General features: G+C 35.2%; 1 protein-coding gene across 1 annotated transcript in view; it reads left to right on the forward strand.

Annotated features, from left to right (window-relative positions):
• Nucleotides 1-313: 313 nt before the first annotated feature.
• STRN (striatin) overlaps nt 314-14,689 on the forward strand; it is a gene marked incomplete at its 5' end in the record, with an annotated part of 26,995 nt that continues 12,619 nt past the window's right edge. The window contains 6 exons of the mRNA XM_010172147.2: nt 314-451; nt 2,367-2,502; nt 6,301-6,411; nt 8,763-8,849; nt 9,402-9,545; nt 12,223-12,359. Of these exons, the coding sequence (XP_010170449.2) occupies nt 314-451; nt 2,367-2,502; nt 6,301-6,411; nt 8,763-8,849; nt 9,402-9,545; nt 12,223-12,359 (753 nt within the window). The remainder of the gene's footprint in view (nt 452-2,366; nt 2,503-6,300; nt 6,412-8,762; nt 8,850-9,401; nt 9,546-12,222; nt 12,360-14,689) is intronic.

The following is a 14,689-nucleotide window of genomic DNA, read 5'->3' on the forward strand; positions in this document are numbered from 1 at the left end:
CCCCCACTCCCCCCAACAAAGGCACGTATCAGATGAATGTTGCTTTAAAATGCTTTTCAAATAAAAGAATTGAGGTGTCTGTCTTGGTAATTGCAGCTGGATGAAGATTAATTGTTGGTTCCAATAAGTTTATGGATAATATTTAGTTTTTTAATCCATAAATATTTTTGCCTGTAATAGTCTATTTTTACCTGTAGACTTATTTTAGTTTCATGTGTTGTTGGACATCATAATACAGAACAGACTGATAATTGCAAAAGTGATTTTGTTATGATTTCTTCTGACTCATGAATGGTGGTTGTTGTTGTTGTTTAGGAAACCCGAATTGACTGACTCTGCCTCTCTGCTAGAGACCTTCAAGTTTCTTGAAAATGCAGCTGCAGACTTTAGTGATGAAGAAGATGAAGAAGATATTGAAGGAAGAGAGAAAACAATCATTGATTCTGCAACAGTGAGTGGAAAAAATAATTGAAAAAGTTACGAAGAACAGGAAAAGTGAGATTAATGAGATGCCTGTATGCAAAGTATATGACTGTGTATGTACACGTGCAAATCATTAATGCATCTTTAAGATGGTCTGTCCAAGCATGTGTGCATAAGAGAAATTATATATGCATTTCTGAGTTTGTGCATAAAAGTTAAAATTTGCCATCTTTGCTTTAAGTTTGCAGTGACAGGTCAAAAGTTTTATAGTTGTCTTTCTACTATTCCATACTGCCTAATATATTCTATATTGGATAGAATTTTTAAGGTAGCATATGTTCTTTTCCTACAATTTTCAACTTAGTTTGAAGGTATTGTTTGTAATGTTGCATGTCAAAAATGCATTGTTCATTGAATATTTATATAAATGTCTTGATATTTAAAATGACTTGTACAAATTTATCCTTATAGGCTGCAGAACTGAAATACTACATTTTTCTTTAAATAGCTTGTGGAATGAAGAAAAAGTGTTAATTGGGAAAACTGTAGCATGCGGTTAATTAACTTTTTTTTAGTTTTTTATTCAGTCAAATACCTGAAACTACCTCATAATCTATACTTTGCTATATGATTTTAGCATATGATTACATAAAATAGATAAATACAATCAGTATTCAATTTTATCCTCTTCTTTTCAAAATTATTTATTCAAGGAGTTGTATTTCCTAACAATTGAAGCAGGTAAGAGTTACAATGGATGTGATTGTTTATGTGATCAGTTTTAAGAATGAATACTGAATAAAGCCATAATTTTTAAAGAGTTTTTGAAGAGGATATTTGTAAACTTGTTCCTGTCCTACATGGACTGTGAACTAGTGTCTGAGACTCTTCTGTAAAATCATCTGTAATGCAGTATGTTCAATAAGTCTGCTGAAGGAATGAAGCTTGATGTTTAAAATTGCTTCAGGTTTTGAAATTGGTTCATTGTATTTAGAGGAAACAGTCATTTGTCCCTATGAACTACGGGATCTTGGCCTTTGTATTGAAGTCTTTTCACACTGACCCTTAGTAAGGTTTTAAGTCAAAACATTGTGATGAATTTAATTTTTCTTTTTCTGTAGAAGTAAAATTTACGTTACAGATTTCATGTATCATGGCATCAGCTCACCTGTTAGTCAAAGAACTGTATAGCATCTAGTCCATTTTGATTATTGAGGGGAAAGTAAATTTATTGCAGAAAGCATACAATGAGGTCCTTCACTAAAACGTGTCTTTTTTTATTTTACCAAAATTTAGGGTTTTGGGTTTTTTTTTTTACCAAATTTGTTTTTTAATTTGAAAGGGAAATGCAGCTTAAACATGGCAGTACTGTGTTTAAAGAACAGTAATATCTGAGGAAGTATTCAGGATGGAATGATTTTTCTCAAATCTAAGCAAGTTAGCCCTTGTCAGTTATGGATTTTTTTTTCTTCTCCTAGACTTGTCTCTTGGTCCACATGTAGAGTGGTTTCAGAGGTGTGAGAGTTCAGAAGGCTATTTTCAGAGAAGCAGAGTGACATTGGTTTTGCTGAAGTCCTTTCTACAGCATCCTATGTTTTTTGTTTGTGGGTTTTGTGTGTTTTTTTAAAATCTGTATTAATAGGAAGTCTGTAATTTTCTGGTATTAAAAAAAAAATAGTAATGGTCTAGATCAGTGTAGCTTCATTATCAAGTGATTGTTTATTGGAGGTCACAGGAATAAATATCTACAAACAAATTTCATTTTGACTTAAAAATTTGAACCAAGTCTATATGCTTATTCCTAATTTGTTTATTAATGTATACTTTTTTGCTTCTTCAACTTCCTGTTAGGATTTTGCATAGAAGACAAGACAATATTGCTTGGTATAAAGATGTACATGTAACTTAATTCAGCTTTTTTTCTCTCCTTCCTGACCTTTCAGATTGTTAGGAAAAGAGTGCTATCTGACAGCAGTGAGGACAGAGATACAGAAGAAGCTTTGAAAGAGTTTGACTTTTTGGTTACCTCAGATGAAGGTGATGGGGAATCGAGAAGCTCAGGAGATGGAACAGACTGGGGTAAGGAAGTTTAATGGATTGTGCTAGGAGAAAACAAATTGTGCTGAGAATATATTATGAGGGATTGATTGATTGAGATCTCTTGTCACGATCACAGCACCTTTTGAGTGTTCCTGCAGTAAATAAGTGGCAGACTGAAGTCCTCTTGATGCAATATTCTCATTTTTCTGTATACTGCTTTAATGTAAGGGTTCTTCAAGGTTTATAGTTCTTTTCCTTTTCTTTAATAATAAGAGAGACAGAATTTGAATTTTATGAGTGAAATTTCACTGTTTTTCCAGTGACCCATGCTAATGAAGGGCTCTGATAGAGCTGTATTTTACAATTATGACGAGGCAGTTATTTAATCTTCTTTGCTTTCTCCCACTTTGATACAGAGAATACTGTGAATCGTAAAGACTGAATTAGTTGTGCTCTTATTTTGTGTTAGCAATTTGAGCAATATGAACTCTTCAGTTGCTCAAATTTTCTTTTATAATTTATCAGAAGAATATATCTTTAAGCCCCCTAGTCATAGAGAGACATTTCACAAACTGTTCTATGTCCTTTGAGGTTCATGTCCTGAAAACTTTAATGTCCAGCATCCACTTTACCTTGACATAATTATTCTGCATAAACCCACTGCATAGGGAAAGGAAGAAGGAGGAGAACTGGTTAAATATCTTGATGGGGAGTTGTTTTCTCCTTAAGCTGCTCTGGAAAGTGTTAAACTAAGTGGACACAGAGGGAGCTGTGGAAGATGAGTGGAAAATAATTGAGCTTTATAATGGAACTGAAACCTTGACAGACAAAGAAGCCATGGTAGCTGTGGCTCTCATGTGAGGTGACAGCTCTGGGATGCTGTATTTCACAGAAGCCATGTCCAACTCCTGGTTAGACTCCAGATTATTGTTCAGTGTGGTGTAGTCTCTCTGCTTTAGAGGATATGTCTCAATATCATTTGATACAGCAGTCAGTATTCTCTTCACCAAACAAATTTTAAGAATGTTACTCTTTTTTACAAAAAATATTTTTATTAGGTTGTTCTAATGCTTCTCTTTAATATTAAAAAAATTATCCATTTATACTTGTTAAGTGTAGCTATTGCTTGTGTCACTGAAAGTAACTATGCTAACAGGAGCTTTTTTATTCTCAAATTCACACTTCTGGATTCTATTTACTTTCATTGATGACAGCTAAGTACAAATGAGCAAAAGTCTAACATTAAAAATAAATTGTCATGGAAAGTAGCAGTTTCATTTCTAGAAATATTACGGGGTTTTTTGAGTTATGGGCATTCATATTTTTCAATTACTTGTTTCACAACCCGTGTCTTTTATGGTAACTGTATATAAGAATAAGCTTCTTCAAGGAACTGTCATTCTGAATCACTTATGTTAATTTGATTGAAGTGAAACTGTTAAATATAGTGTAGGAGAGTGATGTTGTAGTGAGGGTAGAAGCAGACAGAGGAAGTCCTTGCTACATTTTGGATTCCAAGCATTACTTATCAGTTACAGGAATCTGTTGAACCAGTTGGGCTTGAAAGGTCATCAGAAGTGTTCAGGTAATTTTTAAACTAAAAAGCACTTGCACAGTTCAGGATCCACTTGTGAAGTTGAACAGAAACTATGAGACATGTAGGAAGCATCCTGGGACAGTCTGTAGAAAATTAGTGCATTAAGTATTTTCATGGCAACAATACAATCTAATATAAATCTGTTTAAACATTTTGTTGGAGGAGAGCAAAAAATCTTGCCTAGCCAGAGAGGAAAAGCATGATTAAAACTTATATCCTGGTCTCAGAAATAATACATACTTGTTTCTCATACCTTTTTGAGTTCTTCACACAGTTTCTGATCATTAGTGGTACTCAATTGGGCATATGTTGTAAGAGGACATGACTTAGCCCACAGATGAAGTCTCTCTTCAGTTTATTAATACCTCTCAATTTTCTGCTGCTGCAAAAAGACTAACGCCTCAAGACTTTGGGTCTTGAATTAATCTGTCACATAATGTGTATAGGACTGTGACTGGAGGGTTCCTCCTGCTCAAGTTCATTTGCAGCAGGTTAGTCTGGCCATCTTCTGGTCAAGTTTTGAACATCGTCCAAGGAAGGAGTTCCCATAAACTCTCAGGGGCAGTATTCTGGTATTTGACTGTCTTTGTGATAAACAGTATTTTGTCCTTCTGTGATGCAAGTCCAAGCAGAGTCTGTCTCTGTGTTCTCTACACCTGCCCATTACGTGGTTGTAGGCAGCGCTAAGATACCTCTTTTGCCATTGCTGAACGCTCACAGTAGTCCCAGCCCCTCCTTCTAGCTCATCTGCTCAAGCTGCCTTAATCATCTTAATGGCTCCCCTGGACTTGCCATACTACATCAGTACTGCGTTCTTTGTATTATATTTACAAGGTTTCTCAGAATAAGAAATATTATACTGGATGCAGTACTCAGGGTGTGGTCTCACAAGTGCCAAACAGTGGGGAATAATCACTTCCCTCACCCTACTGGCTACGTTCTCGTTAATACAGCCCAGGATATGTTTGATCGCCTTTGCTGCAAGAATATGCTGCTGACTGCTGATCAGTTTGATGTTGATGGAGGATCCCTAGGTCTTTTTCAGCATAGCTTATTTCTAACAAGTCAGTCCCTGTAATAACCTATGTCTGGTTTTGTATCTTCTGTCCAATCATAGTGGCTCCCTCAGGCTGTGATTGATAGTGTTGTGCTTCCTCTACAGACAATTAATACACTTTTCTGCATATTAGTCTAAGGATAAATTTATTATTTTTCATATTTTAAAAGGTGTAGAATAGTTTATTGATGTGCAAAGCAAACTTGGTCTGAAAGGAATTAATTTTAAAATATTAAGGTTGATATTTTAATGAGGAAAACAAAGCAAAAAGATAATGCATTTAAAAAAAAAATGGTAGCTGTAATGGTCATGAAAATAAATATAAATGAGGAAAAGCTGTATTACCTCCCTCCTCATGCAAATTATTTTTCTAAGCTGCCTCAGTACAGTCTTTCCATATATGGAAAAAAATGACTTAGAGATTTGAACTCATGTAACACATTTTGTTCAAAACCTGCAAATACCGTGCTGTTGGAAGCATATTTCTTCTCTGTATCATGTCACAGGGGAAGCAATTTGAGAGAGATTTTTTTTTTTTAGCAAAAAAAAAAAAAAAAAAAAAGTGGGGATTTTTTTTTTCTATTAGGCATGTTGAAATGTTTTTCTGTATTTTTTTTCAGAGATTAATAACTCAGACTTTCCCGTTTTTGTGAAATTGTGTGGCTTCAGTGCTTTAAGATTGTATTCAAACCTCGGTGACATATACACCATGTTCCAAAATGATTTAAATGTGCTGCTGTTTTGTGTAAATGACAACAGAGCACAAAGACAGTGAAATGAGAATTTGAAATACAGTGACTCAGCATCTGAGTTGTACAGTTTTGTTGACCAGTAACATAACTGCTGCTTCTAGATACAATAATTCTTTCCCTGGAGGAAAGAAAAAGCTGAAAAATGTGTCCTGATTTATTTTAAAGTAAATGTTGCTTACATTTATGAACAGCTATGTGCTTGGTTATAGAAATGAGGCATGCGAGGTTTCATCAATTTTTTGTTAAGAAAATTCTGAGCAAAGAGAAGTGGAATATGAGTAGCAGTTTTACAGCTTTCACAGGCTTGGTGCTATTTCTGTCTGTTTAAAATAAAAGACAAATGCCATTGACAGCAGCTGTTGCCTTCTTCAGTGGGGAAGACTTGGTGACATTATTGAAAAAGGATGTTTCATTTGTTTCACTTTGTTTAGAAAAGGAAGACCAGTGTCTCATGCCTGAAGCTTGGAATGTCGACCAGGGAGTAATAACCAAACTCAAGGAACAATACAAAAAGGAGCGCAAGGGGAAAAAGGGGGTGAAGAGTAAGTGGAAAACATTGCACCTTAAAATCATAAATCCCACATCTTTCACACCCTTAATTCTATCTCTCTTTCAATGTTTTCCTAAAATTACTTACTCTTTTTACTTTGCTGCTCCTGACTGCTTTCCTGTTCACCAGTTCTCAGGGGTTGAAATTAATGACAGTCAATCAAGTTACCTCTTAAATAGTTGAATTAGGTGTAACTTCTTCCAATCAAGTGGTGGATTAATTAAAAATTCTTGCTTTGAGCATGTATTATACTTACGTTATTCAGAAACGTAAATTGTAAAAGGCACTGGTTTAAAAGTTCACACTTTAATATAAAAGACTTCAGAACCCTTTCTTAGCTGGAAACATGCCAGTTTCACAGGAAAAGTTAAAGTCTGTTATGTAAATAAAAAAAAAAACCCAAACAAAACAGAAACTCTCTTGAGTATCCTACTAGATGACAGAGGGAGAAAATAGGTTAATTTCCACCCCTGTTTGTATTTAACATTCACAACATGAAAGTCATGCCGTCATCATAATTTGTTATGCAGGGCTCGAAATAGGAAGCAACTCTGACCATCAGTTTATTTGTAAATCACAGGATTTATTTATTGACTTTCATACCTATGGGACTAGCCTTTAAAAATATTGGGTATTGTTATCCAAACAAAAAATTATGATCAGTATCTGAAATACAGTTTCTAGCCCTGTATTATATTTTTGTTACGTTTCTTGAAATACAAATTTGTTTTGTAAAAACCAATGTTTTTTGATAAGTAAGCCTTAAGAGTTTTTGAACTCAGATGAAGTGTTTAAAATGAAACACTGTTTGAAATATAGCTGTGAATGCATCTAGGCATATTGAGAATGATTGTAAATGATGTAAATTAATAATATTACATGTAGCCCAGTAAGAAATTTGAGGGGTGTTTCTCCCTTTGTGGGAAGATGCTTATGAATACTGAAGAAATTTTTACTTCCGAAGAGACAAGCATAATGATGCAAAAGGGGTCAGATCCTCACATCATTGAGGCTGACTTTTTACTTTTTGTATGATACTGTGATAAGCTGTTACTCAGCAGTTGGTTATGTTGCTGAAATTATGCTCTCAAAACACAAACTAAACCTCCTTCTTTTTTGTTTTTTTTTTTTATGAAAAAAAGTGAATCATCACCGTACTTTAAATTTCTCAGGTGAGATTTTTGTCATCTTTGGAATAAACTGGAAATTAATTGCAAGTCTGACAAGAAGCTGAGCTGGCTAACTAAAGTATTCATGTTTCACAAAATTGATTCCAAATTTCTTTATAGTTAAGATAGAGAGGGCATACCAATATATTACTTCAGTGAAATTGATTTTTGTAACTTGTCTGTTATTTTTAAAATATGCAGACATGCTATGTAATTCAGGGTAAATAGTTGAAGGGTTAACTTAGCAGAAATTTAGTCAAACTGTTGAAACTATATTCTTGAACAACTGTTGAGTGCTTTTTATTTTTTTGTAATAAAACTTAATATTTAATTGTTAATATTATTAATATCTATTGACATAGATATTATTGGAACAGGCTTTATGTATTTATGAGAAAAATTCCTGATGTAAGGCAGCACTTGGACATCCAGTGCTCCTTCATGAAGATAACTACTGCCCAGTACATTTACGGTTTTGGATCAATCCAAATTACCTTTTGGATTGATTTGATTGGTTTGATCTTGGGAGACCAAATGGTTTACTGCAGTACAGAAATTAAGCATCTTTCCATGGACAAACCGTCGTTGGAAGGGGCATCAATGCAGAAAAATCAGGAAGAATCACAACTTGTTTTCAGCTATTCATGATATTGCACGTAGTGAAGAAGAATGTGAGGAAGGAAGTCTGGGGAAAAATAAGGGACTAAATATCTTGACATTAAATTGTACAAAGTTTGTTTCTATGACTTTAATCTCATAATAAATGGTGCTTAGACACTGAACTACTACTAAGTAAAATACTGTTTTTATAAATCAGGTATTGTAGTAAAACAATCTTGCAAAATCCTACCTACTGTTTTCCTGAATCAAGTAATATTTTTGTGACAGACAAGTTAAATACAATTTAGTTTATTATCTGTCATTATGATTAGGGTGGACAAAGTAGCGTTTGCAACTGCATTAGTAAACTTACGATTTTGCAAGGCTGTAGTAAACACTCCTGTGAAGTAATAAGAGAATAGAATCATTGAATGGTTTTATGAGAGGATACATATGTTGGAGTACACTTCTGTGTTAAAGCTGCTTAAAAATAGCTGTATTATTTACTGGTCTAGGAAAAACATAATGGACTATGGGTAAGACATTTTCCCATTCTTAATTAAACTTACAACAGGAAAAACTACCGAAGATATGTTTCAGCCTCAATCCTATATAAAACAGTCAAAACAGGGATGTGGGAAAATGATGGAGCAAAGCACAGGTAAGTGTCAAGAAGGGCATGGGTCTTCACCATATATAGCTTCAGGAAGTAGGCCAGTGAATCCAGTTGCATTTATAGTTTAATATAGCATTTTGGGTTGTGTAGTTCACGATACTACACTACTGCATAGATAAATTTAAAATAATCATGCTGTCATAAGAATATACTGCACAAAGTACCTGATGCACAAATTTTAAAATATTCACAAATGCCAGCTATTGTTTTGGAAAAGTAAATAGTCTAATAATCAGTGTCACTCAGTTGGAGGCATTCTTCAGCATCCCATGCAAGTAGCAGTGTGAGTTTATAAATGTGGGGATAATTGTGCATTCACAGTTCTCAGTTGCTTCTATCACTTTCTTTTCAAGAAATTCATTTCATGCTGGATGGTTAGTTACTGCTGAAAATAGATGCTCATTAGATTTTCTGTAGTAATGTTATAATGCAAGGTAGGATCCATTGTTGCATGTGCTACTGTAGCGTATCTGATATAAATAGTACCATCATGGACTTTGCATAAACAATTTAATTTTTTGGTTTTTTTCTGGTTAGGGCCCAACAGATCAAAGCTGCAAGATATGCTTGCAAACTTGAGAGATGTCGATGATCTCCCTTCATTACAGCCATCTGTTGCACCTTCTTCTAGGCCCAGTAGTTCAAGGCTCATTGAACATGAGATAAACAGGACAGATGAAGGTAAGTATTAAAAATTTGCATACACCTTTGTAAACAGTAGATGTTTATAGTTCCTTCTGCTTAAAGATTGTCCTCTAAGACTTTCCAAGCACCTTACAAATACCGATTCTGCGTTTTGAGTTCTGCCTAAGTGTGATAAATGGCATTCCCATTCCTCCTCTCCAGTCACTATTAGTGAGGTAAAGTCTTGGCTGAATACCTTTGAACATGATGGGAAAAAAACTCATTTGGTGCTTAGTGGCTTTGTGATATGAGGATCTTAAGCCACTTCCTTTTGTTTGTGCTCAGGCCTGGCAGTCAAGTGTGGAACATAAACTCTCAGGACATAAGAGCATCTGTTTTTCTCCCCATTAACATAATTTTAAATGTTTGTATGTGTATATATATATATATACATACACACAGATATATGTGTGTGTTCTTTTTCCAAGTGCAAAGATAGAGGCTCTGCAGGTAAATGTAAGTGGCTAGGTATAGCTTTTAAATGCAAGTGATGATTCTGTAGTGAATCATGCAGAACAACTTACAGCTTCCCAGTGTATTAATTTCCATGGTGTGTTACAAAAATTAAAAAAAAATAATCTCATAGCGGCTAGTCCAAGTATGGAAAGCCACACATCTTTGCAATGAGGCATGTGGTTACCTTCATTAATATTATCTCTGAAAGTTACTAAATCATCTATAATATAAGTTACTAAATCATTTATAATATAAATTATAATAAAATAATCAGGCTATATTAATTTGTAGAAGATCATGTCATGTGCTCTTTATTTAACTAGTAAATATGTCTTTTGAAAAATGAGCAAAACATGGGTTTCACTTAGCAATCTTTCAGTGAGTGTGAAAAACTAGGTCAGCCAAGTTATAATTAAGATGCATAAAAAGTCCCAGCGTGTGGCATAGTTACCAAAGATCTCAGTAGTTCTATTTCCTACATGCTCAGTGATTTGCTTTATGAAAGAAGGGGGTAACTTAGCAACACTTTCAGAAGTGGAGGAATTTTTTGTTGAATGTTTCCTTTCCAACTTTTCTCACATGTACTGAGATCCATATTAGCAGAGCTCTATTTTCATGTCCTTTCAAGAATGTGTGTTTTAATTCAGACACTCAGATGGACTCATAAAAACAGAACAGGACAGCTGATTGTTATCAGTCTGAGTTCAGTATTACAAACTATTAGCTGTGTATTCCTTTATAAATCTGAGACTCCATGATATTTTTGGCATACTATTTTTTCATTCTAGTAACTTTTCAAATTTGCTGTCCTGTATGTATTGCGTGTTGAGTGGAATATTGCATCGTAAGTTCAAAAGAGAGAAAAAGAGAATGGTAGTTTATACTTCAGGGTGAAGAAGGTAAGAGATGTTTGTGATTAAAAGGTAGTAACAAAGAGACCTAATCAAATGGTAGAGCTTGAAGGGCTTGTATTTGGTTATAAAAAGTAATAGAAACAAAACAGGATGCTCAATAGAGGTATGTGTGTGGAATGAAAAGACCATGGAAAGATTAGCTTTATGTTGGGTGGACTGGAGGGTAATTGAATAACATCTGAACCTAATGCCTTTGGGACAAGAGGGAAGCAGCCTGAACAGTTCAGGCTATTCATTGTAAACCATAGTTTGCTTGGTTTTAACTTGGTGTTAATGCTTTTAAACTAAATAAGATGCCAAGAATGAGATGGCGTTTCCTTTTTTCTCTCCTTGGTAGCAACTGTATTTGCCAAGGCTTGTATTTACAATGGAGCTAAAAGGGGGAAAAAATCATAATTTACTGAAAAACCCTTGTAATTTGAGACAAAAGGTGTATAAAATTGAGTGAAGTCCTTTGTGTCCAGAAGATAACATGTTTTCATCTATTCAGTCACCCTTTTGTGATGTATAGATTTGGAGATCTATTGTGCAGGGAAGTTGGTAAAGGCACAGCTTCTTTTGAGTCACATCACTTGGTGCAGAGCCTTATGTGGTAAAAATGTGTGAACTCTGTACTCTTAACCTTTGATCCTTCCACTTGTAGTGAACCTGCCTATGGATGTGTTTATGTTACAGTGACTGGAGCTCCTATAGACATACTATAGCAGCTGTAAACTAGTAAGTTTGGATACTGCTGGTAAAAACGTGGAATTCAGTGCTGACTAACCTATTTGATAGTTAAACTGATTTTACAAGTAGTGATGTATTGTCAGCTTCAAGTTGTGTTGCTAGATTGGAGTGAATGTAAACAGCTTCATTGTAGACATGATTTTGGATGTGTGTGGATGTGGTATTAGGAAGAGTCCAGCAGCTCCCATCAGCTGTTCTCTACATTTTTGCTAGTTCTCCAGAGCTTATTTGCATATTTTATAGTGAAGTTGGGGAAGGGCCTGAGCTTTTCTGTGTTACTTTTACATTATATATGGGTGAGTGGTAGTGTATTCTTCCCTCCTATGGCTAATTACAGTTACTGTCTTAAGTTGTGCACACCTCAAGTCTAAGTATTATGTTCAGAGGATACTGTTTATTGGTAAGTACAGTGATTATCCTTAGAGTGGCTATTTTTATATATCTTTTTATATCTTTTTGCCCTCAGCTATTTGAGAGATGTTTAGGATTTTGGAAGTGGAAAATATGCTTTTATTAATCAACATGTGTCTAAACCCATGTTTCAGGATTGTTTGTTTTGTTTTGTTTTCTTGCAGTGGAAGCTTTAACATTCCCTCCTTCTTCAGGGAAGTCTTTCATTATGGGAACAGATGAAGCCCTTGAAAATGAGCTGGGTCTTGGAGAACTGGCAGGCCTTACAGTAGCCAATGAGGCAGATTCACTGACTTATGATGTAAGTGGTTATTAATGGTGAATCAAGGTCCTACTGTCTACTTGCTGAAGGCAGATGCTAGTTACATGTGTGTACACTCAGCAGAAAACATTTTCCTGTTAAAATTACGCTGATGGAGGATGTCACAAATTATTACTTGACATATCTGTTCTTCCCTTACACAGCAGCCCTCAACCTCTCCGCAGACCCCTCTCCTTCTCTCATTTGCCTGCCATGTCATTCAGATAGTTGAAAGTAAATGTAATTAGTGACAGCGATGCAGCTGGGTACTTGTAACCCCAGTGATGCTGAGCAAAATTAGGAGTGGCATAGCCAGCAGATTAAGGGAAGTTAACGTCCCCTCTCCTTGGGGCTGATGAGGCCATACCTGTATACAGTTTTGGGTTCCTTCACTTCAGGAGGGTGGTAGAGAAAGTGGAGACAGTCCAGTAGAATGTGACTGATGGGGACATGTTAAGGTAGCCAGTTTTGTTCACTTGTTAGGAGCCGAGGGGGTGCTTGAATAGCAGCCCACAGGTACTGGAAGGGTGCTTACCAGGGTAACAGAGCCAAGCTTCTTCATAGTGCTAGGTGTTAAAACAAGAGGAAACTAGCAAATTGTGGCTCAGGGGGTTCAGGTTGGACATTAGGGAAAAAAGTGTTACATAGGAGGTGGTACTGAAGCAATTTGCCCAGAGAAACTGCGGAATCCCTTTCCTGGCAGATGTTCGAGACTTGATTAGGAGAGAGCTGTGGCTTACATTACCTGATGTGGGCAGCAGTCCCATTACAAATGGGAAGCTGGACCAGAGACTTTTTAGGAGGATCTTGTGGCCAGCACTTCTGTGGCTATGGGTGTACCCTACAGCTTCTTTTTCTTTCACTTTTAATGAAAAATCTTTCTTAAAATTGCTTCTTTGCAGTCATACGCAATTTTTGTATTTCTGATTTCTTGGGAAAAGATACTTCAGGTGTTACTTTAACCATCTGCTCCTTTGTGATCTGTCAACTCCAGATTAATCTTTCTATTATATTGCCCAGCTCTATCAAGGTTGATGGATTTCAGAGATGATTTTTTTAGTATTGTGTGTTGGAGAGGAATCCTATCCTTCAGTAAATTTGACTTAAGTAATCACCATCTGGAATTTTACTGTCACAAATCAAATCTGAGACTTCAGAAATAACCTGTAGGTCCTTACTTTGAAGTTCTACCCTTGTATGTACTTGTAAAGAAATAAATTACATATTCAATAAAAGTTTACACACATTTTGAGTGACACTGCAGGGATGTGCTCTACTATTATAGCAGATTTCTGAGCATGTGATGTGTTGTGAAACATCAGGATTGCAATGATATAGAACATTTCTGCTGAAATTAAGTATTTTAGCATTATGTCCTACTTTTGGCTCAGCTCTTAATTTTTTTATTTTTTTTTTTATAATCTTCCCTGATTTTGTCTCCAAAAAGGGGTAGGATTGTGTACAAATTTCATTTCTTTTTACAGTTACACCTAAAACTTAGATGCTGAATTTTTAATTTCAGAGGACATGACAAATGTAAACCGTCTGTACAAGATCTTAATGCTTTCAGTGCTTGACTTCATTGTTCAGGTGTCCAGATCAACTATTGTCTATATCTCCGTATACTGAACTAACAGCTCTCATTTATGGAATCTAACATTTCTTTGTCCACCTCCTTGCTATTCTGCATGGTTGAGAATATTAACTTCTGTTTGTTCACTTGTTAAATGCCTTTATGAAGTCCTGTGATCAGGAATTCATAGCCATGCTTACTGCAACTCTTTTTCTTGTGCTGATAATTAAAAAAAAAAAAAAAAGTTTACAAAGCTCCTTGCTCTTGTCACTGTGCTCTTTATTGAAGCAAAATGAAAGGCTAGTTTTTTCCATTTCAGATTTCATTGGAAGTTTATATTACAAGTAATATGTTTTTATTTTGATCTGCTTCATACCTTCTTCTAGCTGCCAAATGTGAATCAGATAGAATTAATGGAAATTTAGTATGTTTTTTTAAGAGTTTTGAATCATTTGGAGAATGAAGTTGAAAGGTACATGTGAATCAGTCTTTACAAGTATTTGCTCTGAAGAGTTGCACTTTCCTATTTTCAGCCCCTTTCTTCCTACTGAAATTTGTATTGGATTCTTTTCTTCTAAAATGTGGCAGCATTAGCCTAACGCATTGAATCGTTTAAGTTTTTTACATATTGCTTTGGCTGTCTGTAAATTAAAGAATGGTTTTCACTTGGTAATGGAGATTATGAATTTATTGCCTAAACAGAAAATTTTCCTTTTGTGGGCAGGTTTTTAGAGTATCTAACAAGATGAAATTTCCC

The sequence above is a fragment of the Antrostomus carolinensis genome, unplaced genomic scaffold, assembly GCF_000700745.2.
Source record: "Antrostomus carolinensis isolate BGI_N321 unplaced genomic scaffold, ASM70074v2 scaffold13937, whole genome shotgun sequence".
Lineage (NCBI taxonomy): Eukaryota > Metazoa > Chordata > Aves > Caprimulgiformes > Caprimulgidae > Antrostomus > Antrostomus carolinensis.